At 43.7% G+C, this 20,820-nt stretch overlaps 1 protein-coding gene and 1 long non-coding RNA gene across 2 annotated transcripts in view; one reads left to right on the top strand and one right to left on the bottom strand.

Annotated features, from left to right (window-relative positions):
* Positions 1 to 29: 29 nt before the first annotated feature.
* vars2 (valyl-tRNA synthetase 2, mitochondrial) overlaps positions 30 to 20,820 on the bottom strand; it is a 38,541-nt gene continuing 17,750 nt past the window's right edge. Inside the window, exons 10-31 of the mRNA XM_028596951.1 lie at positions 20,226 to 20,334; positions 20,039 to 20,127; positions 19,428 to 19,518; positions 19,165 to 19,292; positions 18,829 to 18,932; positions 15,757 to 15,838; positions 15,507 to 15,583; positions 15,233 to 15,320; positions 14,917 to 15,010; positions 14,119 to 14,189; positions 13,910 to 14,035; positions 13,695 to 13,799; positions 11,874 to 11,942; positions 11,704 to 11,782; positions 10,220 to 10,350; positions 8,609 to 8,761; positions 8,064 to 8,321; positions 3,884 to 3,995; positions 3,512 to 3,711; positions 2,472 to 2,621; positions 668 to 969; positions 30 to 624 (exon numbers count right to left, since the gene is read on the bottom strand). Coding sequence (XP_028452752.1) covers positions 892 to 969; positions 2,472 to 2,621; positions 3,512 to 3,711; positions 3,884 to 3,995; positions 8,064 to 8,321; positions 8,609 to 8,761; positions 10,220 to 10,350; positions 11,704 to 11,782; positions 11,874 to 11,942; positions 13,695 to 13,799; positions 13,910 to 14,035; positions 14,119 to 14,189; positions 14,917 to 15,010; positions 15,233 to 15,320; positions 15,507 to 15,583; positions 15,757 to 15,838; positions 18,829 to 18,932; positions 19,165 to 19,292; positions 19,428 to 19,518; positions 20,039 to 20,127; positions 20,226 to 20,334 — 2,394 coding nt within the window. The 3' untranslated portion in view covers positions 30 to 624; positions 668 to 891. The remainder of the gene's footprint in view (positions 625 to 667; positions 970 to 2,471; positions 2,622 to 3,511; positions 3,712 to 3,883; positions 3,996 to 8,063; positions 8,322 to 8,608; positions 8,762 to 10,219; positions 10,351 to 11,703; positions 11,783 to 11,873; positions 11,943 to 13,694; positions 13,800 to 13,909; positions 14,036 to 14,118; positions 14,190 to 14,916; positions 15,011 to 15,232; positions 15,321 to 15,506; positions 15,584 to 15,756; positions 15,839 to 18,828; positions 18,933 to 19,164; positions 19,293 to 19,427; positions 19,519 to 20,038; positions 20,128 to 20,225; positions 20,335 to 20,820) is intronic.
* Positions 16,926 to 19,545, top strand: LOC114567826 (uncharacterized). Its single transcript, XR_003694232.1, has 3 exons — positions 16,926 to 17,145; positions 18,443 to 18,636; positions 18,835 to 19,545. It is a non-coding gene; the product is annotated as an uncharacterized LOC114567826 (long non-coding RNA).

The following is a 20,820-nucleotide window of genomic DNA, read 5'->3' as shown; positions in this document are numbered from 1 at the left end:
CCTTTTGAATGAATAAATCATCCCTCTTTTCTCTCTCCCTCTTTATTCATTTGTATATGACAGGTGAATCTCTTTTCTACTATCTTACATCACCAGCATTGATGGATTTGGTGCCATGTTGAGTCCAGTCCACAACATAGCTTGTAATCCCCACCAGATTGATGTGAAGTTTTCCATATAACTAGACTTGTATTTACAGCAATTTTAACCCAATCTGCTGGACTGATTCCTCCAGGTATCACAATTCTGACATTCCAAATAAGGAAACACATTAGGTCAAGTTTAGGAAAAGATACATTAATTTAGAAAAAGAAAAGCCATTTTGTGACACAAATACTTGCTGCAGCAGCCGATAAACTGCTTCTAACTTCCATCATGCCATGTGTGCATTAACAAAACAGAAGCGTTCCATGGATACCTGCAGCCTGCCACAACTCCATCTGCAGGTGAGTTGTTAGTTATGCAGTACAGTACTGCAGTATCACAGTTTGACCGTGAGATACTGCATTATGTGAACAACATAATAATGATACTATGCTGTGTCCTTCATTAAAGCAGTGTAGAGATCACCAGCTCAGACAACATTATAAATAATTCATCAAGTTTAGTCTCGCATAGCCAGACCTTCCTCCGCAGCACTGTGGAGGAAGGTCTGGCTAGTCCACACAGCATTCTGGGATGGGAGAAAAACGTGCTCTGGTTTATTGGCATTTCTTTAAACCAATCACAATTGTCATGGGTGGTGCTGGACACTGAGCAGAGCAACGGTGTCTCTGCAAAATAGCGTCGGGAAGGAACTTGTTTTGGTGGAACGTGTGTACGTTCAAAAGTTGTTTTAGTCGTGCAACAGAAAACTCAGATTGGACAGATAGTCCACACGGTTGGCTGGAGTTATGGTGATGTTTGAATCTCCTGCAGGATCTTCAGCTGCTCCTCCACGCTCTGCAGCTCCTGCTTCAGGGCCGACATCTGAACACACAGGGGACACTAGTCAGTTTCACTAGAATACAATTAGACGAGCATGGACTACGGAACTAGTATAGTGGATAGTATTTAATACATAATGAAGACATAAATAATGATACAATAATAATTAGAATTATAATACACAAATAATTAAATACAGTAAAACCAGGGAATAAATCAATACATTATTATAATTTCAGAAAAGATTAAAAAGAAAATGTAATAATTAAAAAAGTTGTTATGGTCAAATTTATTGCATCTTTCTTAATTTCATAGTAACAGACATATTGTAATTCATGTTATGGACTTTTGGAAAAGGACATTTTGAAATAAAAATGTATGAAATAAAAATGAATTCCATTAAAACATTTACAATATGTAATTTTCTGCCACTAGGGGTCTCTCAATCAAAACAGACTTTCTGATGAGGTTGTGAAGTTGCATGGGATTGTTTTCTTTGTTAAACAACCACCATTGCCGATGAAAATGTATCTGTTTGGGGACCAAACATTACTGTGTTGCAAAGTGGCATGACAGTCATGTATACTTTTGTGATATTATATGATTTACATTACTCTCTATGTATCATCATCTCCGTGTTTTGATGGAGGTTAGAGCAACTAGAGGGGTCAAAGGTTATATAGTCTCACACTGCCAGACCTTCCTCCACTGCGCTGAGGAGGAGGGTCTGGCTAGTCCACATAGCATTCAGGAATGGGAGAAAAACGTGCTCTGGTTTATTGGCATTTCTTTAAACCAATCACAATAGTCTTGGGCAGCGCTAGGCGCCGGACGGAGCCACAGTGCCTCTGCAAAATAGTCTCAGGAAGGAACTTGTTTTGGTGGAACATTTGTACGTTCAAAAATTGTTTTAGCCGTGAAACAGAAAACCTCAGATTGGACAGATAGTCTAGCTAGCTGTCTGGATTTACCCTGCAGAGATCTGAGGAGCAGTTAACTCTAGTCCTCAGAAATCCACCAGAGTTTAGAACGCCAACAAAAAGAAAGAGGAAGGTGACGGACATCTGGCTGAATGAAGGACATCTGGCGGAATTTTCGGGGGGGAAACGGAGCAATCTCGGAAGTGGAATGATGTGGATATAGACTAAAGGTTATATGACACCACTGATAGGCAACCAAATGACACGGTCCGTGTCATTGATTACAATAACAGATTTCTCTGGGTTTGAACATTATTGGAAATATTTGGGATAATTTAAGTAAACAACTAAAAATAGAATATTAGTAAAATGTTAATGAACAAAAAGGAAAAATGTAGCAAATCTACTGAAAAGGCATGATAAAAATCTAAACTGTAAATCAGTGTGGATCAAGGTGCAGGTTGTTGCAGGCTCGACAGTCATTGGTTTTCTTGTGGTGGTAGTAGTAGCATTGTGAAAACAAAATGTGATACAAAGTATTAACCTTTCTCATGTTAAGACCAATAATAACCAATTATAAATAACCCGTAGCAGGGCTGCAACATGCGGCCCAGTGCTGCTCACCTTAGTGTCCATCTGCTGCCTGACATGAGCAGGAACCTTGGTCAGGTAGTCTGGGGACTCCACTCTGCACAGGATCTTCTCCAGCTTTGGAACCAGCTTGTCTCTGCGCTGGGAGAGCTGCACCATCTGGTTTTCAATGTTCATTCCACTCTGAGAGAGTAAATCATCCTGTATGTTAGACAGCACCACCATGGACACTAAAACAGTGGAACACACCAGCATAATGATGTGCACACATGTGGTTGTGGATGATGAGGCTACATCCAATGTCTTTCCAGTTTGCAGTTTGAAGTTTAGGTTGCACGTTGCAAAGTCAATGCAGAGTCAATTTCACAATGAATCTCTAATGATTATGGCAATCTAATTGTTAATTGGGCATCGTTTTGGTTTTAGCAATTCTGATTCCATCAAGCTCTTGAAATCTTGGTTCAGGCCAAAAGACAGAGAAATGATTGGGGCTGCAACTATCATATTTATGCATTGTAGAATAATGTGTCAGTCCTTTTTGGGGATTTATTGTGAAGTCTATAAAATGTTTTCCAATGACATGCAGCAGGTCGGAATATAACCCCAAGCCGCTGCGGACTGAGCCTTTTTTATATGGGGTGCACGGTCAACCAGGTGAGCTACCAGGTCGCCCCATGTCTTCCATTGTTTCTCAGAGTCTTCAAATAACTTGTTTTGTACTGACTGACAAAGTTTAGTTTAGAGAGTTTAGTTAGTCCAAGACCAAAAGATATTTCGTAATCTTCCATTTCATAAAAAAAAGCAGCAAATCCTCACATTCAGGAAGCCGGAACCAGAAATTGTTTGACATTTTTGCTGAATAAATATCTGAAAAGTTTGATTATTAAAATTGTAAGCGATTAATTTTTTTGTCATCCACTAATCAATTAGTTGGGGGAAGTGATTTACAATTAGCGCTGCAAATCCAACTCCATTTGCGGGGGTTGATTGTAATATTGGCAGCTGTGAACTTCCATATATTTGTGCTTATGAGACTTGCTTAAGGGCTGAAGCAGAAGGAAGTTGATCCATACCTGAATGTGAAGGTGTAGCTGACATGTGTGGTCCACCACACCGATGAGGCTTCCTTCGGGTGGAGGAGTGGAGTGCACAGAGAAGGGGTCTGCTCTCTGAGGACAGTGGATATGGAGGCTGGAGATCCGGCTTAAAGTTCTAACAGCTGAGTCAAAGTGCAGCAGGATCTGGGCCTGGCCGGGTGAACACACTGCCCACACTGAAACACACAACATGGAAATAAACCACTTTTACTAAATGTTAAGTAATCCATGCAATTATTAATTTATCAATAAAGCTCATCAAAGGTTTTTTTGTATGAAACCATTTTCATCTAGCAGTCTTGAGCGTTCATCAGTGAAGTGTTGTTTTTGAACTGTTAAATGACTGACTGGCAGGTTTTTCTTTGGTCATGCGACACTGGGATCGTAGTGAGCGGGCCACTCGGATCACTTCCTGCACCAACAGGAAATCTCTTTCCTCTTCAGGGAAATGCCAGTGTGCCTGGCAGGATGGAGAGGTTACAGAAAAAGAACGCATCAGCTAAAACACATGGAAAGTTGATAATCCAGCCAAAAATAACAGAACACATTTAGGAGTAAAGTATGAGCAAAGATGTACTGTATATTGTTACGTGCCTTGTTTTGCGGTGTTGTCTCTGTGTGTGTGTGTGTGTGTGTGTGTGTGTGTGTGTGTGTGTGTGTGTGTGTGTGTGTGTGTGTGTGTGTGATTCCCTTCAGGTGTGAGCTGCAGCTGCAGCTGATCTGCTAATCAGCCAGCCAAAGGTGTTAAAGGTACCAGACAGAGTGTGTGGTGCTGGGCAGTGGAAGACAAGAGTGAAGGCGCAGTGGAAGCCAGAGGACAGAGAGAGAAGTCTGCAGACTACCAGGGCCAGTGGTGTTCTAATTTGTTTTGATTCGTCTTCTTTTTGAAGATTGTTTTGTGTTTAGTTTGTACAATAAATCCTTTAAGTTCTTGTTGAAAGCATTGCCGGATATCCTTTGTTTCTCTACTGGGTTATTGTTTTATATTGTTTACGTCCTCTGACCTCTAGACGGATTAGGGACGTAACAGTTTTGGGGGCTCGTCCGGGATCCTTTGTTTGTTCGTTTTCATCGTCCGTTGCGGTAAGTTGTTCGGTTTGATATTTTTATACAGCCCTTTGTGTTGCCTCTGTGGCTTTGCTAGTGTGTGATTGTGAAACCGCTTCCTCAGTCTAGGTAAGGTAGTGTCCAGCTGGGCCTAATCAGCCTTTCCTTCAGACACTAATTTATTGTTTTGCCTTTTTTGTTTTCGGGGTCAATCCTGGGCGGAGACGGCGTTCTCTAAAGGGGGCTGGCGTTTCAGGGTTTTCGGCCGCTGATGTGTTGCCTGTAAGTTGCCTCGAGCCCGGCACGGCTCCAGAAGATAGACAGGGTTTAGTGTTGGTTAGGCAGGTTCTGAGGAAGATTTGTTTCCTTGAGGCGAGGCTGGAGGCCTATTGTTTGGGCTTATCAATATCAAACAGTAAACTTAGCGTGTTCAGCGTAATTGTGCTTGTGTTTTGGGTGATGTCAGCTTTTGAGTTAAGTACGTTTGTGTCTGACCCCACTTTAGGTGCATTTGACAAGTGCACAAAGAAGGATCTGCATGTGATCGCGGAACATTATGGCATTTCTGTGTCAGTTTCCCTCCGAAAAGCTGAGCTAAAGGCTTTTGTGTTCACTGGTCTCGTTAGTTAGGGAGTTTTCTCTGCACCTGTGAGCGGCCCTGATCTGGAGGTGAGTGCACCTGATGTAACTGATCAGCCCGTTTATGTTACTCCAGTTGTTCGACCTGAGGGAGCCGACCAAAAGCCGGTCACTATGCCGCAGTTTGAACCGATATCACCATTGTCTGTAGAGTCATCTCCGGGGTCCAAACTGGATGCCAGGTTAAAGGTGCGTTTAATTCGCCTTCAGGCAGAGAGTGAGGAGAGAGAGGAATTTCCAGCTCCGCAGAGAGTTGGAGTTGAAGAAGTTGGAGGCTGAGACTGCCTTAAAGATGCGTCCGATGGAAATACAGGCAGGTTTGGGAGTTGCCCGTAACATTGCCACCTCTGGCGTGCATCTTCCCAGTTCGGTTTTCAGTTTTGACGTGAGTAAGCACATTTCTCTGGTGCCTGTTTTCCGTGAGTCAGAGGTGGAGTTTAAAAACTGTGTACCTGAGCGTACTACTGTGTATTTAAACAAAGTTTCCACCCTGCAGCAAGCTGCCACTCTTGCTGATGAGTTTATGCTCACGCATAAAGCAGTTTTTAATAAACGTGATAGCCCTCCACGTGAAGCTCCCCAAAGGTCCGATCCTCTGCTGTTTTACGACCGCGCCCCTTCGCGTCTAAAGTCTGAGAAACTATGCTTCTTTTGCCGTAAGCCCGGTCATTTGGTCGCCAATTGTGACGCTTGGAAGCGGTAGCAGCAGGGATCGTTGCAGAAACAGCCTAAGGGTGTGGGATTGATTAAAACTTCTCCCAGAGTCCAGTCCTTGGAGTCTCTAACTCCTGATGCGCCTGATGACTGTTTTAAACCATTCATCTTTAATGGTTTTGTGTCTCTTTCAGGTAAATCGGGGGATCAGCGTCCAGTGAGAATACTGCAGGACACAGCTTGTTCACAGTCACTGATCCTGTCTGACGTTCTGCCGCTAGGTCCCAGCTCAAGTGTGAGTGCAGTTGTAAGGGGCATTGAAATGGGTTTTGTGCCAGCACCGCTGTATGGGATTCATGTACAGTCTGGCCTAGTGACAGGGTTTTTCACAGTAGGCGCCCGGGCCGGATTCCCTATTGACGCCATCGACTTTATCATGGGGAATGATATTGCAGGGGGGAAAGTGTATCCTGTTCCTGAAGTTGTGTGCACCACCATCCCTGAGTCGGAACGTGATGAGCTAGCCATAAAACATCCTTAGGTGTTCGTAGCTAGTGTGACCACTAGAGCGCAGAGTCGTAAGCAGACCCAAGAGGTTAACTCGTCTGACTCCTTGTTTGCTTCTGTCCTTTCCGGGGAAAGTGTGACCTCTGGTGGCGGACCAGTAAGCTGTACTTCAGGTGAGCTGGGTGAAAAGGTTACAGATACTGTTTTGGGACCTGACACTGCTGCACCCTTGCCGCTTACACGGGAGGCTCTCATTAAAGCTCAGAAAAATTATCCTTCGCTAGAAAAGGGTTGGAAGTCAGTTGTCAAAAAGACAGAGTGTAATAGACAACTGCCATTCTTCGTGGAGAATGGTGTGTTGATGCGTAGGTGGGTCTCACGGTCAGGGTGGGTGGCGACCGATTCAGATGAGGATTTGGGGGTAGTTATGCAGGTAGTGATCCCTGTTGACTGTCGGCAGCATGTCTTGGTACTGGCACATGAGCACTTATGGTCAGGTCACTGGGGCATTAGCAAAACCTATGATCGTGTTCTCAAACCGTTCTTTTGGCCAGGAATGAAGGCAGATGTAGTGCGCTTTTGTAAAACTTGCAGTACTTGCCAGATGGTAGGTAAGCCTAATCAGCCTGTGCCCCCTGCTCCGCTGTGGCCTGTCCCTGCAGTTGGTGAGCCCTTTGAGCATGTCCTGGTCAACTGTGTGGGTCCATTGCCCAAAGCCACGTCTGGGAATCAGTTTCCGCTCACCATGATGTGTATTTCTACCCTGAGTCGCAGGGTGCGCTTGAGCGCTGGCACCAGACTTTCAAGTCAATGCTGAAGAAGTACTGTTACGAGACTGGGAATGACTGGGATGAGGGTGTGCCTTTTGTTCTCTTTGCTATCCGTGATGCAAAGCAGGAGTCCCTAGGCTTTAGCCCAGCAGAGCTAGTGTTTGGTCACAATGTGCGGGGCCCGTTGAAAGTGTTGCAGGAGAAACTAGTGGGTGATACCTCCTATATATAAGAGAGAACCTAAAGGTCAAATATGTAAAATATTTACTGTAATCAAAAAATGACCTTATTTATCAAATTCTTCTCTGACAACAATGCTAAAGCCAGTATTTTCTTCTTTGAAATTTTAAATGGGCCCATGAAACGTCTCTCTAAAAAAAAAAAAAAAGGGAAAATATCACTTGGTTAGAGAGCTAAGGTGCCATGATGAGAGGTTCTAATCCTATTTTAGGCTGGACAAGATTCAGTTTGATGTCCTGCTATCTCAATGGTTGAGCTTTGAAAGATCAGATTTTGGTCTCCTAAAAATGTCTTGTCCAACCAAGCTAGCAAGCTACCGCTAGCGTTAGCTGGTTATTTAAGGAAAAGTTTGCTGATTTTCTGTTCTGCCGTAGATGCAGATGAAGGTCTCCAGTACCCGGAGGTCTGTAATTACCCACCGGTAGAGCGTTTAGCTTAGCGCAGCACCATAGCAACCATAAATAACACTGACTTGGCTGTGTCATCCTCCCCAGTTCCCCCCTCTATCAAAAATCGTCACATCCGTTTTTAAAAAAAGACCATGATGGCCACGGCCATATCGCCAACCTCCCGGCTTCAAAGCGGCAGTCCACAAATCAATGGGTGAAGTCACGGATGCTACGTCCATTATTTTCAGTCTATGTGTGGTTGTGGGGAGGTTGTAGTCCTACCAGCTGAGAGGAGCAGGGGTATGGCTGTAAACACAGAGCGCTCGGGGGGGCATCGGCTCCAGGTCCGCGTGGCTGGAGTCTCTGCCACAGCTCCTCAGTGATGAAAGGCATGAAGGGGGAGAGCAGGGCCAGAGACATGGACACACAATGGTAGAGGACACTACTGGCCACCTGCCTGGCTTGGACACTGGGCTCTGTGTCCGTCTGTACCACGGCCCCCCCATCCTGCCGCTGGACCAACACCGGCTTCACACACTCCTACAGGGCACGCACGCACAGACACACACACAAAAACACACACGTTACATTTCCACCTCGAGGTAACTACTATAAGATCAACTCAAATACTCTGGTTTTATTCAGGTTCTGATCTGTTTACATCCCACTCTGACACCCTGAGACTAATTCAGTGACACATATCAGCCTTGCTTTTTAGATTACTGCTAATACAAGGGAGACTTTTTTTTATAATCTGTCCTTTTATTTTTATTTTTTTATGACATCAAAGTGTACCCATAATGCAATGTGAGAGTTCTGCTCCTCACCATGTAGACGTCACACAGGCTGTGGACCCAGAAAGAGTACAGCGCAGATGTGACAGTGTGCAGCTCGTAGGCCTCGAAGGCCTGCTCACACTGAACCACAGTGCTGTAGAGTCTGGAGCAGATCCAGCGCTCCATGCTGCTCACTGCACACGTCTGGAAAAGGGAAAGAAACACTTATATAGTATAATCAATATATCGTTTACGTTTGGATATCCTTTAAAACTAATAGTTCAAATCCTGGGTTTGGACAGGATGTCTGTTAAATACACGTAATTTTCTTTTACTAGTTCAGTTAGATTTTTATAGAACTCAAAACACAGACCACTCAAAGAGTCATGTCATTTCCTATCAGTTACTGACTGTGAGGAATTATGGAAAAATACAATATGAAATTCAAGGACTTATTGCTATAATTCAAAGTCACTAAAAAGTGGTCAACTGTATTTCTGCTGCCTGAGTTGCTATAGTAACTCATGTGCAATATCAGGCAAATTACAGCATGTGCTCTCGGCCTATCTCTATAATCGTTGGTTTTAGGGCAAGTTACGTACTGAAACTATTTCTTCATTACCCAGAGTCTCTGACTATTGCGCTGGCAAACTCACTGTATGGACAAGACTCCAGGAAGCCGTGCACAGTCACTGCATCCAACCGCTGCTGCTTTTATGTCAATCAGTGAGCTGTAGAGGTGCTGGTAGGACAGGGCCAGGCTATCTGTTTCCCCCTGCTTTCAGTCTTAATGCTAAGCTAGGCTAACAGCAACCTGACTCCTGCTCTGTACTTCCGCTGCATTCCAGTCATATAAGATTGTGAGGATTTATGTTGCCGGACAACTCAAGATGGTTGTATAATGCTTAAAATATGGGAGTTGACAACAGATCACTTGAACTATCACATCTGGGCTAAATGACCTGAAACAACCAACTTTGTCTGACATGAGGTGTTCAGATGTTTGCCTATTAATTAGCACCAATGTATTCCTTTAAACATCAATGTGTGATGAGTCAAATGAACTGTTATATTGTGCTATAGTTGGCACAGACAAACAGGACTGTGGACAAACCACTGGCAGCCTTAATTTTGATTTTGTGTCAAATCCAAATGTACTGTAACACTGCTCATGCCTTGCCTGCCCATGTTAGTGTGTCCTTTAGCAAACTGTGTGCTCATACCAATGCTGACTAGGGATCCTTCATTATATACTATTTGGCTGTGTGGAGTGTATGGTTACAGGCAGTCTTTTTTCACAAACCGATTGTTACATTTAAGCCAATCCTTCCCTGTACCATCTAGTGTAGGCAGATAAAAGCTGTTGCTTTGTGCAAGATCAACAGCTTTGGCTTCCTGTTTTGCAGCCCAAAGTGATGTGCGGTGTGGTGATGTTCAGTCCAATCTGCCTCAGTGGCACACAAACATTTAGTGCTGAGGCTGGCAGGGACTGTCAGGCCGGCTCAGGAAGGGCTTTTGTTTGTGGAAATCATACACATTTCTGAACTGTTGTTCTTCAAATGTTTTTTAAGACAAGGTTGGCCTTTTACTCGACAACAGCACAACTACATACATGAACATCAGAATAAAAATGCAGTCCCCCTGCTGGTTTCTTGGCTGTACCTCTTCCAGTGTTGCCACTGGGGTTGTATTAGCACCCAGGACTCCCAGTGTGAATCTCAGTGCCTGCCACATCTTGTTACAGAAGTGTCTACAGCTCAGGACCTGAGAGATGGACAGACTGATGTCTTCTCCTGATGACAAAAAGAGCATGAAGGTAAATAGACTTTGAAGGTGAACCGTTTTGCTCCACTACTGGCAGCTACAGTCACATCGCTGGTCGGTCTGTATGTTGGTCCACAGTAGGAATGTGGACCAAATCCAGTTTGAGGAATAAAGCAAATAATGATGTGCTTTTTACAAATATTAAGAATTGTATTTACAAAACCCTTTTTAATTTAACAATAGGCAGCCAAGTTCACAAACGTTAATGTTGTGAATGTTCAAATACCAGAAGCTTTACGAGCTATTTCTAATTTCCACTGATTACCCGCCATCGTCGCAATTAAAGATAAAGTAGTTGCAACCGTGTTAGTCTCGCATTGCCAGACCTTCTTCTTCCTGGCTAGTCAACACAGCATTCTGGGATGGGAGAAATTGGCGTTTCTTTAAACCAATCACAATCATCTTGGGCGGTGCTAAACTCCGGACTGGGCCCTGGTGCCTCTGCAAAATAGCCTCTGGAAGGAACTTGTTTTGGTGGAACGTGTGTACGTTCAAAAGTTGTTTAAGTCGTGCAACAGAAAACTCAGATTGGACAGATAGTCTAGCTAGCTGTCTGGATTTACCCTGCAGAGATCTGAGGAGCAGTTAACCAAGAACGCCAACACTAAGGAAGAGGAAGGGGACGGTCATCCGGCCGAAATCAGGGTCATCCAGCGGAATTTCCGGCGGCACCAGAGCAATCCCGGAAGTGAAACGTTGTGGATGTAAACTACCAACGTGATAACTTTTCAGAGATGTAAAATCCTGTCTCTTAGTATTATAAACCATTGTGCAGTGTTTTGATAAGCCTTTATGTGTAATAATCTGTTACTCCAACTGACAAATGGAATAGAGTGGTCCTTTAAGAACTTCAGAGTTTTCGATACTCTGCGCTACAGAATCATTTCAGTTGGTTCCAAGAAAGTATTGAGGTTGAATACCCGGCCTTAGTCTACAATTACATCAAATGTGCTGAAGACATTCATTATCCCACCGCAGTAAATCCTTCCACACATAGGAAAGTGGACTAACCAGAGAAACATGCCACTTAGAAGAAACACTTTAGAACTCGTGGAAGAATGAGAACATTTCTTTGTTGCAGAGTGCAAAATGAAAGAGCAGATAGGCTGCCAAACTGGAACGGGCAAAAGATCTTGACAACCCATGTCTAGTCCTGTCACTGCAGTCCCTCACAACTCCTCTCGCTCTCTCCATCTAGTTCAAGTTGCACATCATCTTTTCTTGCAACACTGTGTTCACATTCACACAGCTCCACACATTCACTCACTCTGACAAATGGTCTTCCTGGTTAGATAGAGTAAGCAGAGAGGAGAGTCACTCACCCTGCATCTTGTGAGAGCAAAGGGCAAATCTCAGAGCATCAGTCCCACACTGAGGGATCCCTGTGGGGAAGTCCTTCCTCTGTGGGGAAGCACATGGAACAGATAAGAGAGGAAGCAATGATTGTGCTCAGTCAGCCACAAAGAAACAGATAGGAGCGAGGGCAGCTGACCTGCGCTTCCATGGCAACCAGCTGCTCCCTAGGGTCCAGGTTACCCTCCTTCACTTTCTCTTGGAGTCTCTAGGAGGAAACAAACAACTCAATGTCTTTAGAGGGAATTGGAACAGACGGATGTTTCCTACTGACAGTACATCAGCTGTGCTGTCACATATCACAACAGAAAAAACACTTCTCTCACAGTATCATTCTTCTCACATCCCAGAGGAGATATGGGGCCACTTTGCATGAACTCCTATCTGTCCTGGTTCCAGCAGACATTACAGTACAATTCCACAAGTAATCCCAGCTCCCCCCTACCCTCACCTCCCTAGGTACAAGTACATAAAGAAAGAAAGAAGGGAGAAGCAAATAAATTGGATTACTCTCATTCTCTCCAACTGGTTTTTCTCAGTAAACACTGTCAATCTCAGGAGTGATAATGAGGCTATCAATAAAGTCCAGAAGGGGGTTCCAGGTCCTGTGAAAGGTTTTAAGGGTGTCTTTTATTTAGAATCAGAATTGTCTACCTTTATGCATTCAAGATTTCCTGTCAGAAGGGGAGGCATGTTTCCAGATAAGAGGAAAGGTAGCCTGGCCAACAGAGCAGTAAATGTGATGACATGCTGTGTGGTGGGAGGAGGAGGCCCAGCAGGGTTGTTACAAGCCTGGGGCAAATAGGTGGGTTAATGGCCCGGCCTAATGTTTTGAAATATAATGGACAAAACCTTTGTCAGCCGAGAGCATGTCCAGAACATTTTCTATCAGAAGATATTTAGCATTGGTGAAATGTGCTTTGTGGAGCCCCTTGATTGCAGTAGTCGGTGCGTGGAACATATGGATGAGGAATGCACCAGGTGCTGCATGCTACTCCACTGGTCATTTGAGATGGCAACTCTGAGGGTCATGTCGTTAGGGACAGATGTACAGAGTCCATTATGATGCAAATTAGCAATGTGATCTGCTTTGATCAAAATCAAGGGTAAGGAATTGGTCACTTTCTGCTTCAGTATGGTGGCGGGGTAAATGGGACAGTTGCGTCTCTACAAAGTGCCTGATTTGAAAGAAGAGAAAGAGATGGCTATTGGGCAAATTATATTAAGCTGAAAGGGATGACAAGAGGGGCCATTGACCGTCCTGTTGTGAACCGGTAACTGTTTAGGACTGGTGAGAGGACTGGAGCGCTGTGCAAACCATAATACTTGCTAAAATGAAGCTAAATCTTGATAGTGTTAGTGACGCCTGGGGCTAGAGATTTTGAAGGCCATTATAAGGAGCTGGGAGCAAATGGCAGAATGCAGCGAGCTCTGCGAGGACAACACCTCAGTGTGAGCCCCAGGTTGCAGTGGACCTGAGATAGGCGTCTGTTGGTGTTACAGGCCTAAACCGCCTTCAGACTTTGGGAGCTGGAAGACTAATCTTTTCCAAAGGAATGCATTAAACTGCTTATCAAGGCTGACAAAAAAAAGATGTATTAATACAGTTGTCCAGATGTGGCCACCAAGGGACTTGAAGCAGTCCACCCAGCCGTCCACGAGGACTCGCTGATTTTAAGGGGGGTGTAGATCCTTCCCTGCTTCTTCCCAAAGTCCACTATCATCTCTGTAGTCCTGCTGACTTTCAGGAGTAGTTTGCTGTCCTGACACCAGTGGGTCAGGTCCTCTACTTCTATCTTTTCTACACCGCCTAAGACTGGAATTGTAGTCTATATGATTTTACGTGACAAATAAAAATATTTGACTCAGACAGACAGACAGACAGACAGACAGACAGACACACACACAGTGTGTCATTAAAAGTATTAATCCTGGAGGACCATGCACGTGTGCTACCCACCTCCAGAGAGACTCCATGTATAACATCTAATGGGTCGATGACATTCCCCAGAGATTTACTCATTTTCCTGCCATGTTTATCTCTCACCAGAGAGTGAAGGAGGACCTGAAAGGCATGTTGGGAACAGGAAAGGGAGAGAGAGAATCAGCATGGTGGGGTGACACGCTAATGAATCAGTAGTGTTTGTGTAAAAGCTGTGTGCTTTTGGGTAGTACCTGTTTAAAGGGCAGCTGTCCAGTCAGCTCCGTGCCCAGCATCACCATCCTCGCCACCCAGAAGAAGATGAGGTCACTGCCCGTCTCCAGAATGGAATTGGGGTAGAAGCGCTGAAGGTCAGTGGTCTGCGGGAAGTCAAGCTGTGGTCAGGATACAAACGGACAGGGCTGCTTATGGAGGACCATGTTCTGCTGGAGAAGTGCCCTACCTGCTCCGGCCAGCCCAGCATGGCGAAGGGAAACAGCCCGGAGGAGAACCACGTATCCAGCACATCGGGGTCTGATGTGAGCAATAAAGAAACACAGGAGCATATTTCCACAAATGTCAATTCTACAAGGCACTATTACTGTAGTGGGAGGCTTTAAAGTTGTTTTGGTGGTCAAGTGGTTTAGCCTTCATTGATTCTAAAACGGCTTATAACCTGATTTTCTGTGCATTATCTACTGTAGTTGGAAACATAGCAGTTGGAATTCTAGCAGCAGCAGGAGTACAAGTAGCCTGACCGATATTTGACAATGGTATTGATATTTTAGAATGAACAAATTCTGACAACAATATATCTGTAAGAGCAGCTGAGTGCGAGGCAGCAGAAAGTCCGGGCTGACAGGAAGAGTTCAGGGACTCATTGGTTGCAGATCTCAGGGTTCAGAGGGAAGGACCAAAGAGAGGTCTGGCCTGGACAACAGAGGCAACAGGGCAGCAGAGATGGCGTCGGCAGAGACGGTGAATGAAGATCTTATCGGCCGACACATATGTTATCCTGATCTTTATCTGTATGCAGCTAAAATGGCCACTATAAAATTGGCCAACGCTTCGTTTAGCTACTGTTAGAGACAGTCGTAGGAGAAGAAGAATAGGTCCCAGCAGTGGTAAAAGCAATAATAACATTAGCAGCAATTGCAACATTGGTGATCTGTGGCTAAATGAGTTTTTCCCTTTGTGAGTGTGATGGCTAATGTAGAGTAGTGTTATACAGCGGATACAGAGGGAGGTTAGGGGGAGTCACCCTGGGTCAAAGTGATGTATTCTGGCTTCACTCGAAATCTGACAGCAGCTCTTTGTCGGGCCTCGTCCTCGCTTTGTCCCCATACCCAGTGCTCCTACCGCACGCACACACACACACACACACACACACACAAAGAGAGAGAGAGAAACTTACACCACAGTCTGGGACTGACTGACATTGAGTTAGTAGTCAACCCATTGATCCACCCTCCCATCCATTTCTACATAAGTTTATATATATATATATATATATATATATATATATATATATATATATATATATTCTGGTTGCATTAGATGACATTTTACAGTACTACCTCTTGTTTGTCAGCGGAATTAGGAAGCTCCACTCGGTACGCAGGGATCTGATGACCCCACCAAAGTTGCCTGGAAATGCACCAATCACTGTGAAGCAAACAGAGGAACACTGTTGACAAGCCGTACATTCAAAGAAGAGCTCATTCATCACCAGAGTGGTGTCATTTCACGCACAAGTCACACCAGTAAGACGACACAAAGCGCCGTTGTTCCCGCTCACACCACTGTTCAAATACAAGAGCTTGATCCAGGTCAAAGGTCAGGACAGCCTACCTGATGTTGGACAGCCAGTTCTTCCACGTCTTGGTGTAGTAGTGAGGGATGATTTCCAGCTGTCCGTCCTCCACAGCCTGACAGGAGAAGAAATAATCACATTTGAGTGTTTCAGAGATGTTTTGAAAGAGTTCACGGATGAGATGACATCCCTTGACTTCTCTATTGTTACCAAGTCTACATGATGGAGCGTGACGTGGTTACTTGAACACGTGATGCAATTCAAACTTTGGATACTCCACCGACTGACCTGTATAGCTTTTTTAGCCATTTCATCACAGCGAAGGAACCACTGCTTCTTCAGAAGGGGCTCAATGATGTCTCCTGAGCGGCTGGGACAGAGAGGGGGGAGGGAAGAGGGACACCACAACACACATGTTTCAGGAAGATGAAGGAAAGCAGGAGGACGCTTATTGTGAGACTGCTGGAGATGTAACTCCACGTGTACATACAAAGTTTGTGTACAAAGCCACATTCAAGATGTCGGTCCTGGTTTGTGCGGTGTGTCCCGCACCGTCGCCAAGCGTAAATTGCCGATTTCTGCGAAAAACATGCGGTGCTTGCAGGATTTCATAATCCCCGCATTTTCGTTGCAAAAAAGTCACATATATCTTAGCAGAAAGTTGAAAAAATGTTGCGTTTACTTCACACAAGAGCAGCCATTTTCCCCTGTTGACATGGGGATGTTATGAAGTGACGTTATGAAGTGACGTTATGAAGTGACGTTATGAAGTGACGTTATGAAGTGACGTTATGAAGTGACGTTATGAAGTGACGTTATGAAGTGACGTAATTCCGCGACGTTAACATCATCGAAAAGCAGGGTGTTGGAGGTTGAATTTGACATGTACTTTGAGTCTCTTAACTTGGTATCCAAATAAGAAAGCTATCTTAATATCTGATGTCTACTAGCGGTGCACAATATATCGACTCAATATCGTTATCGCGATATCACGTTGCGCGATATTATACCGGAAGTCTTGCGATAATTACCCGATATTTTGCTTACGTTGCATCCTGCCCGACATGTAACCAAAGAGTATAGAAGCAACAAGAGGAGAAACTCAATAGAACATTGTGTTGCATTCAGTCCAAGATGGCGGAGCTGCAGTCAATAGACTGTTCCTTTGCAAGCTGAAGCACAACGTTCTATTGAGTTTAGCCTCTTGTTACGTCTACACTCTTTGACCTCTGGAAAATACACATCACTTGGTAGCGTTGCAATTCCCCGACTCATTTCCTGGTTCTCCTTCTCCATAAACAACATGAAGTCAAGGAGAGGGTTAACTTCTCCTGCTCCAGATTTCACACCGTGTTCAGAAAGAACAGGGGATACACTGGTTCTCTCACTATAACGTTAGAGTCGCTACTCGCTCCGAAGAAAAACGCCGCTCTCTCACTTCTTCCTCTCTCTACCACACACACACACACCGGCTGGCTCGACGCACACACCAGCGGAGAAGTATAAACAAACATCAGCTGCGTGGAGCGCCTTATTTAGGTGTCACTTAAATGCCTGCGCTTCTCTCTGATGATCCGAAAACGGACGTTAGAGGGAACTGAAACATCGCCGCACGGGAGGCTAGTTAACAAACACTTGGCATTGGCGTTAGCTAGTTAGCGCTACACCTGACAGCAGGTAACGTTAGCCTACCGTTAGCTAGCAGCTAACCGTGCATTTTAACGGAGTAAAAAATGAGGTAAAAATGCTGACAGCTAAACGGTGAAGAGTGTGTCTGTATTTCACTTGAGAGAACTGTAACACCAGACTGTAGCTGCCGTTGTCTGAAAAACAGCACAGACTGAGCCTCGTGCTCATTCAAAGAAATTGTAAAATACGCTTTCCCATACAGTGTTTGGCCCATTGACATATATATATATATATATATATATATATATATATATATATATATATATATATATATATATATATATATAAGGTTTGGCCCTTTGGCCTCGCCAGCCTCGTGCTGCATTCAAAGTAGTTGTAAAATGCCCTTTTCCCAGCCAGTGTTTTTTTTTTTTTTTTTTCGTTAACAGGAATTTACTGGTGAAATAAGATATTGTTATAAGTTATTGTTATTACATTTTTAATAAATCATTACATTTTAAAATATATATATATATATATATATATATATATATATATATATATATATATATATATATATATCTATATCAATCATTCTTTCAATTCAGGCAACATTTTAAATGTATTGTTTTAGCACTGGGAAATATGAAATCTATTTTCGATGTGTTTTCCCATAACTTTGGTAATTTTACATATGTTTAAAAATATCGAAATTAATATCAATATCGAAATATTCATTATCGATATCGCAATATCCCTTTTTTTTCAATATCGTGCACCCCTAATGTCTACTCAAATTTCTTTAAGTGCTCCTGCTGTCTATATTATTAACGATTTGAAAGTATGTCTCTTTTGTATCTTTTATTTCCCTCAGTTTAGACTATTACTTTTATTTTTACCTTAATATTATATTATTTGTATATATTTTTTGTATCTTATTTGTTTACTTTTGCAATGACTGAATATCTGTAAACTATTTTTGAAATTAAGTTTAAAAAAAGCAGGGTGTAGGGGGAATCACTTTTTCTTCTGTTTTTCATCAAACCACAGTTTTTGCAAGGTCCTGCAATTTTTGCAAGTTCCCGCTTTTTTTGCAAGTTCCCATTTTTTAAGAAAACGTGCCGCATAATCAAGGATTTTTGCCCGCAACAATCTAAAAAAAACTCCGCGTTTTTCTGGAAGGACTGACTAGGCCGACGGTCAGGTCAGCTTAGTGTGTCAGGGCCTTAAGTTTGAAATATACCCTAAGCAGACAGACGTGTAGTTCTTAACCTCTGCTGTAAAATAATGGAAGAGCTAAGGGAATAGAGGACTTTTGCCCTAAAAACATTTTGTACTTGTTTAGGGGAGGGGGACAAAAAAATGTCTGATCAGGTTCAGGCTGCATGAAGGTGCGCTCCATCGGAACAGCTGTGGAACCCCACGCAGCCCATTGAATGGACAGGATGCAGTACAGCCATAGTGTATTTTCCAGTCGGCTGTCTCACACATGCATGAGAGAAAAGGTGTACATCCATCCATTACATATGCACCTATAAGGTGAGAAAAGGCTGCAGACTTACAGACTGGATGGGCCGTGTTGTAAACAGTTAATATCACACTTTTCTGTGTATCAAAGTCATTCTTTCTTTCTTTTTTATAACCCTGTGCTGTCTTTTGTGAAGAAGCTTTTTGATGAAAAACAGCTTTTAAAAAACTTTGTATTAACAGCGTGTGTGTGTGTTCCTCTACCTGCAGACGGGTAAAGTCATGGCGTGATCCTTCTTTCCTCTGAACAGCTTCTTCTCAACCAGAGCATCCACAACGAGCTGTCTGGCATCAAAACGCTTCACTCCCTTAAAAGGAGACAAAAGACTCACACAATTATACCAGCCGGGATGAAGATACATCAAACCTGCTTCCTCTATCACTGAGCTTAGGCCCAACAGGGTTTTACAAGGCCCTGGATGTTGTCGACTGCAACCTGACATATCCAGCATACCAGCTGACATATCCAGATGGATCATATCTCCACAACACCTCACATTGTAATACAGTTTCCAGATAATAACAGAGGCGTTCACGCACCTGCAGCCACTGTCCACAGGAGGGCGTCATGGTCCCGTCTCCTCCAATCACAGTAAGGCGTGGCAGTGAGTGTCTCTGTGACAGCAGGAAGTCAGTGTGGTCATGAGCGGGGGTCACCTTCACTGCACCTGCAGAACACACAGCCAGGGCCCGCATCAACACCAGCAGCTCACACAATGTGACAGCAGTGTGTCCACAGGGGACAACATGAAGGCAACACATTCTCTCTGCAATAAGCAAGCTGAAAGGCTTTGGGTGTTCACCAGTTCCTAGCTCCATGTCCACCATGGAGTCAGCGATGATGGGCAGGAGTCTGTCGGTGAAGGGGTGTCTGCACTGCTTCCCATGAACAGCCTGAAACAAAGGGGACAGAGTGGAAAGATATGAGCACAGCTCTCTTAACAAATGCCATGTGGTATTCTTTTTTTTTTTTTTTTTTTTTTTTTTTATCTTTATTGATGCAAACAGGTTTCAAAACACATGCTTTTAACATATTTTCTATTTTGTTATATGATTTACAGGTTCCTGTTACAAAGGATAAGAAAGAAAAAGAAAAAAAATGATAGAAAAGAAAACCACAAGGATTTCCCATCTGTGTCCATAGTTATCCTCCTATCAATATCAGTTTTTTTGTGGCCTCTATGGTCTAGCAGGGTCTGAGATCTCAAAGTACATTTCCAGATAACACACATTTGGAGTGATTACGTTGAGTAGGCCTCACCTGTGCTGTTTTTGTTGTCTTAGTTGTTGTTAAGGGGTTGTGGGTGGGCTAAAAGGAGGGCTTTATTCTTTACTCTGTGGCTGTCTTACTTTATGTTGTATGTGCCCCTTGGAAATTCAATAAAGATATGTTAAAAAAGATAAAAGTACTAGCCTGATAGCGAGGGTCATCAGGGTGGACAGCTACAGCCACATCTCCCAGCATAGTCTCAGGACGGGTGGTGGACACTGCCACCTCGCCATCTAAAAGACAGGGACAAGGGTAAAAGAAAATCATAATATAATACAAAACAGAACAAGCGCAACGTGTATCATATTTGCAGACAGTGACAAATACTCACCGTGGCCTTCTATAGGGTATGCAAAGGTAAGCATGGTTCCAAACTCCACCTTGTTTTCATAACCAGGAACAGACAACATGGTCTGCCCAGACAGCTCCTTTGAGTCAACCTGACCACAAATCCACAAGTTGACGCACATATATGATTCTCTACAATAGCGCATTTTCTGTCATTACAGCAACGACATACAGAAGAAAATGAATGATGATTCTGTATAAAAGACATACAATAGGTGGACAAAATAAGAGAAATGTTAAGGGCTTCGGCAAAGTGTGATTATCAGATTTGTTCTATGAAGGGCGCTAGAAAACGGTCAACCTCATCCGAGGTTGAAACCAGTCATCGCTGGTCATTAAAACCAGTCATGTTTTCGGGTGCCCGCATAGCTCAGTTGGTAGAGCAGGCGCCCATATATAGAGGTTTACTCCTCGACGCAGCGGGCCCAGGTTCGACTCTCACCTGCAGCCCTTTGCTGCGTGTCATTCCCCCTCTCTCTCCCCTTTCATGTCTTCTGCTGCCATATCAAAATAAAGGTTGAAAATGACAGAAAAAAGTCATGTTTTCAAAGTATCGTTGTTTCGGGCATTAGACATTC

The sequence above is a fragment of the Perca flavescens genome, chromosome 14 (assembly GCF_004354835.1).
Source record: "Perca flavescens isolate YP-PL-M2 chromosome 14, PFLA_1.0, whole genome shotgun sequence".
NCBI lineage: Eukaryota > Metazoa > Chordata > Actinopteri > Perciformes > Percidae > Perca > Perca flavescens.
This window is presented reverse-complemented; position numbering and strand designations above follow the sequence as displayed.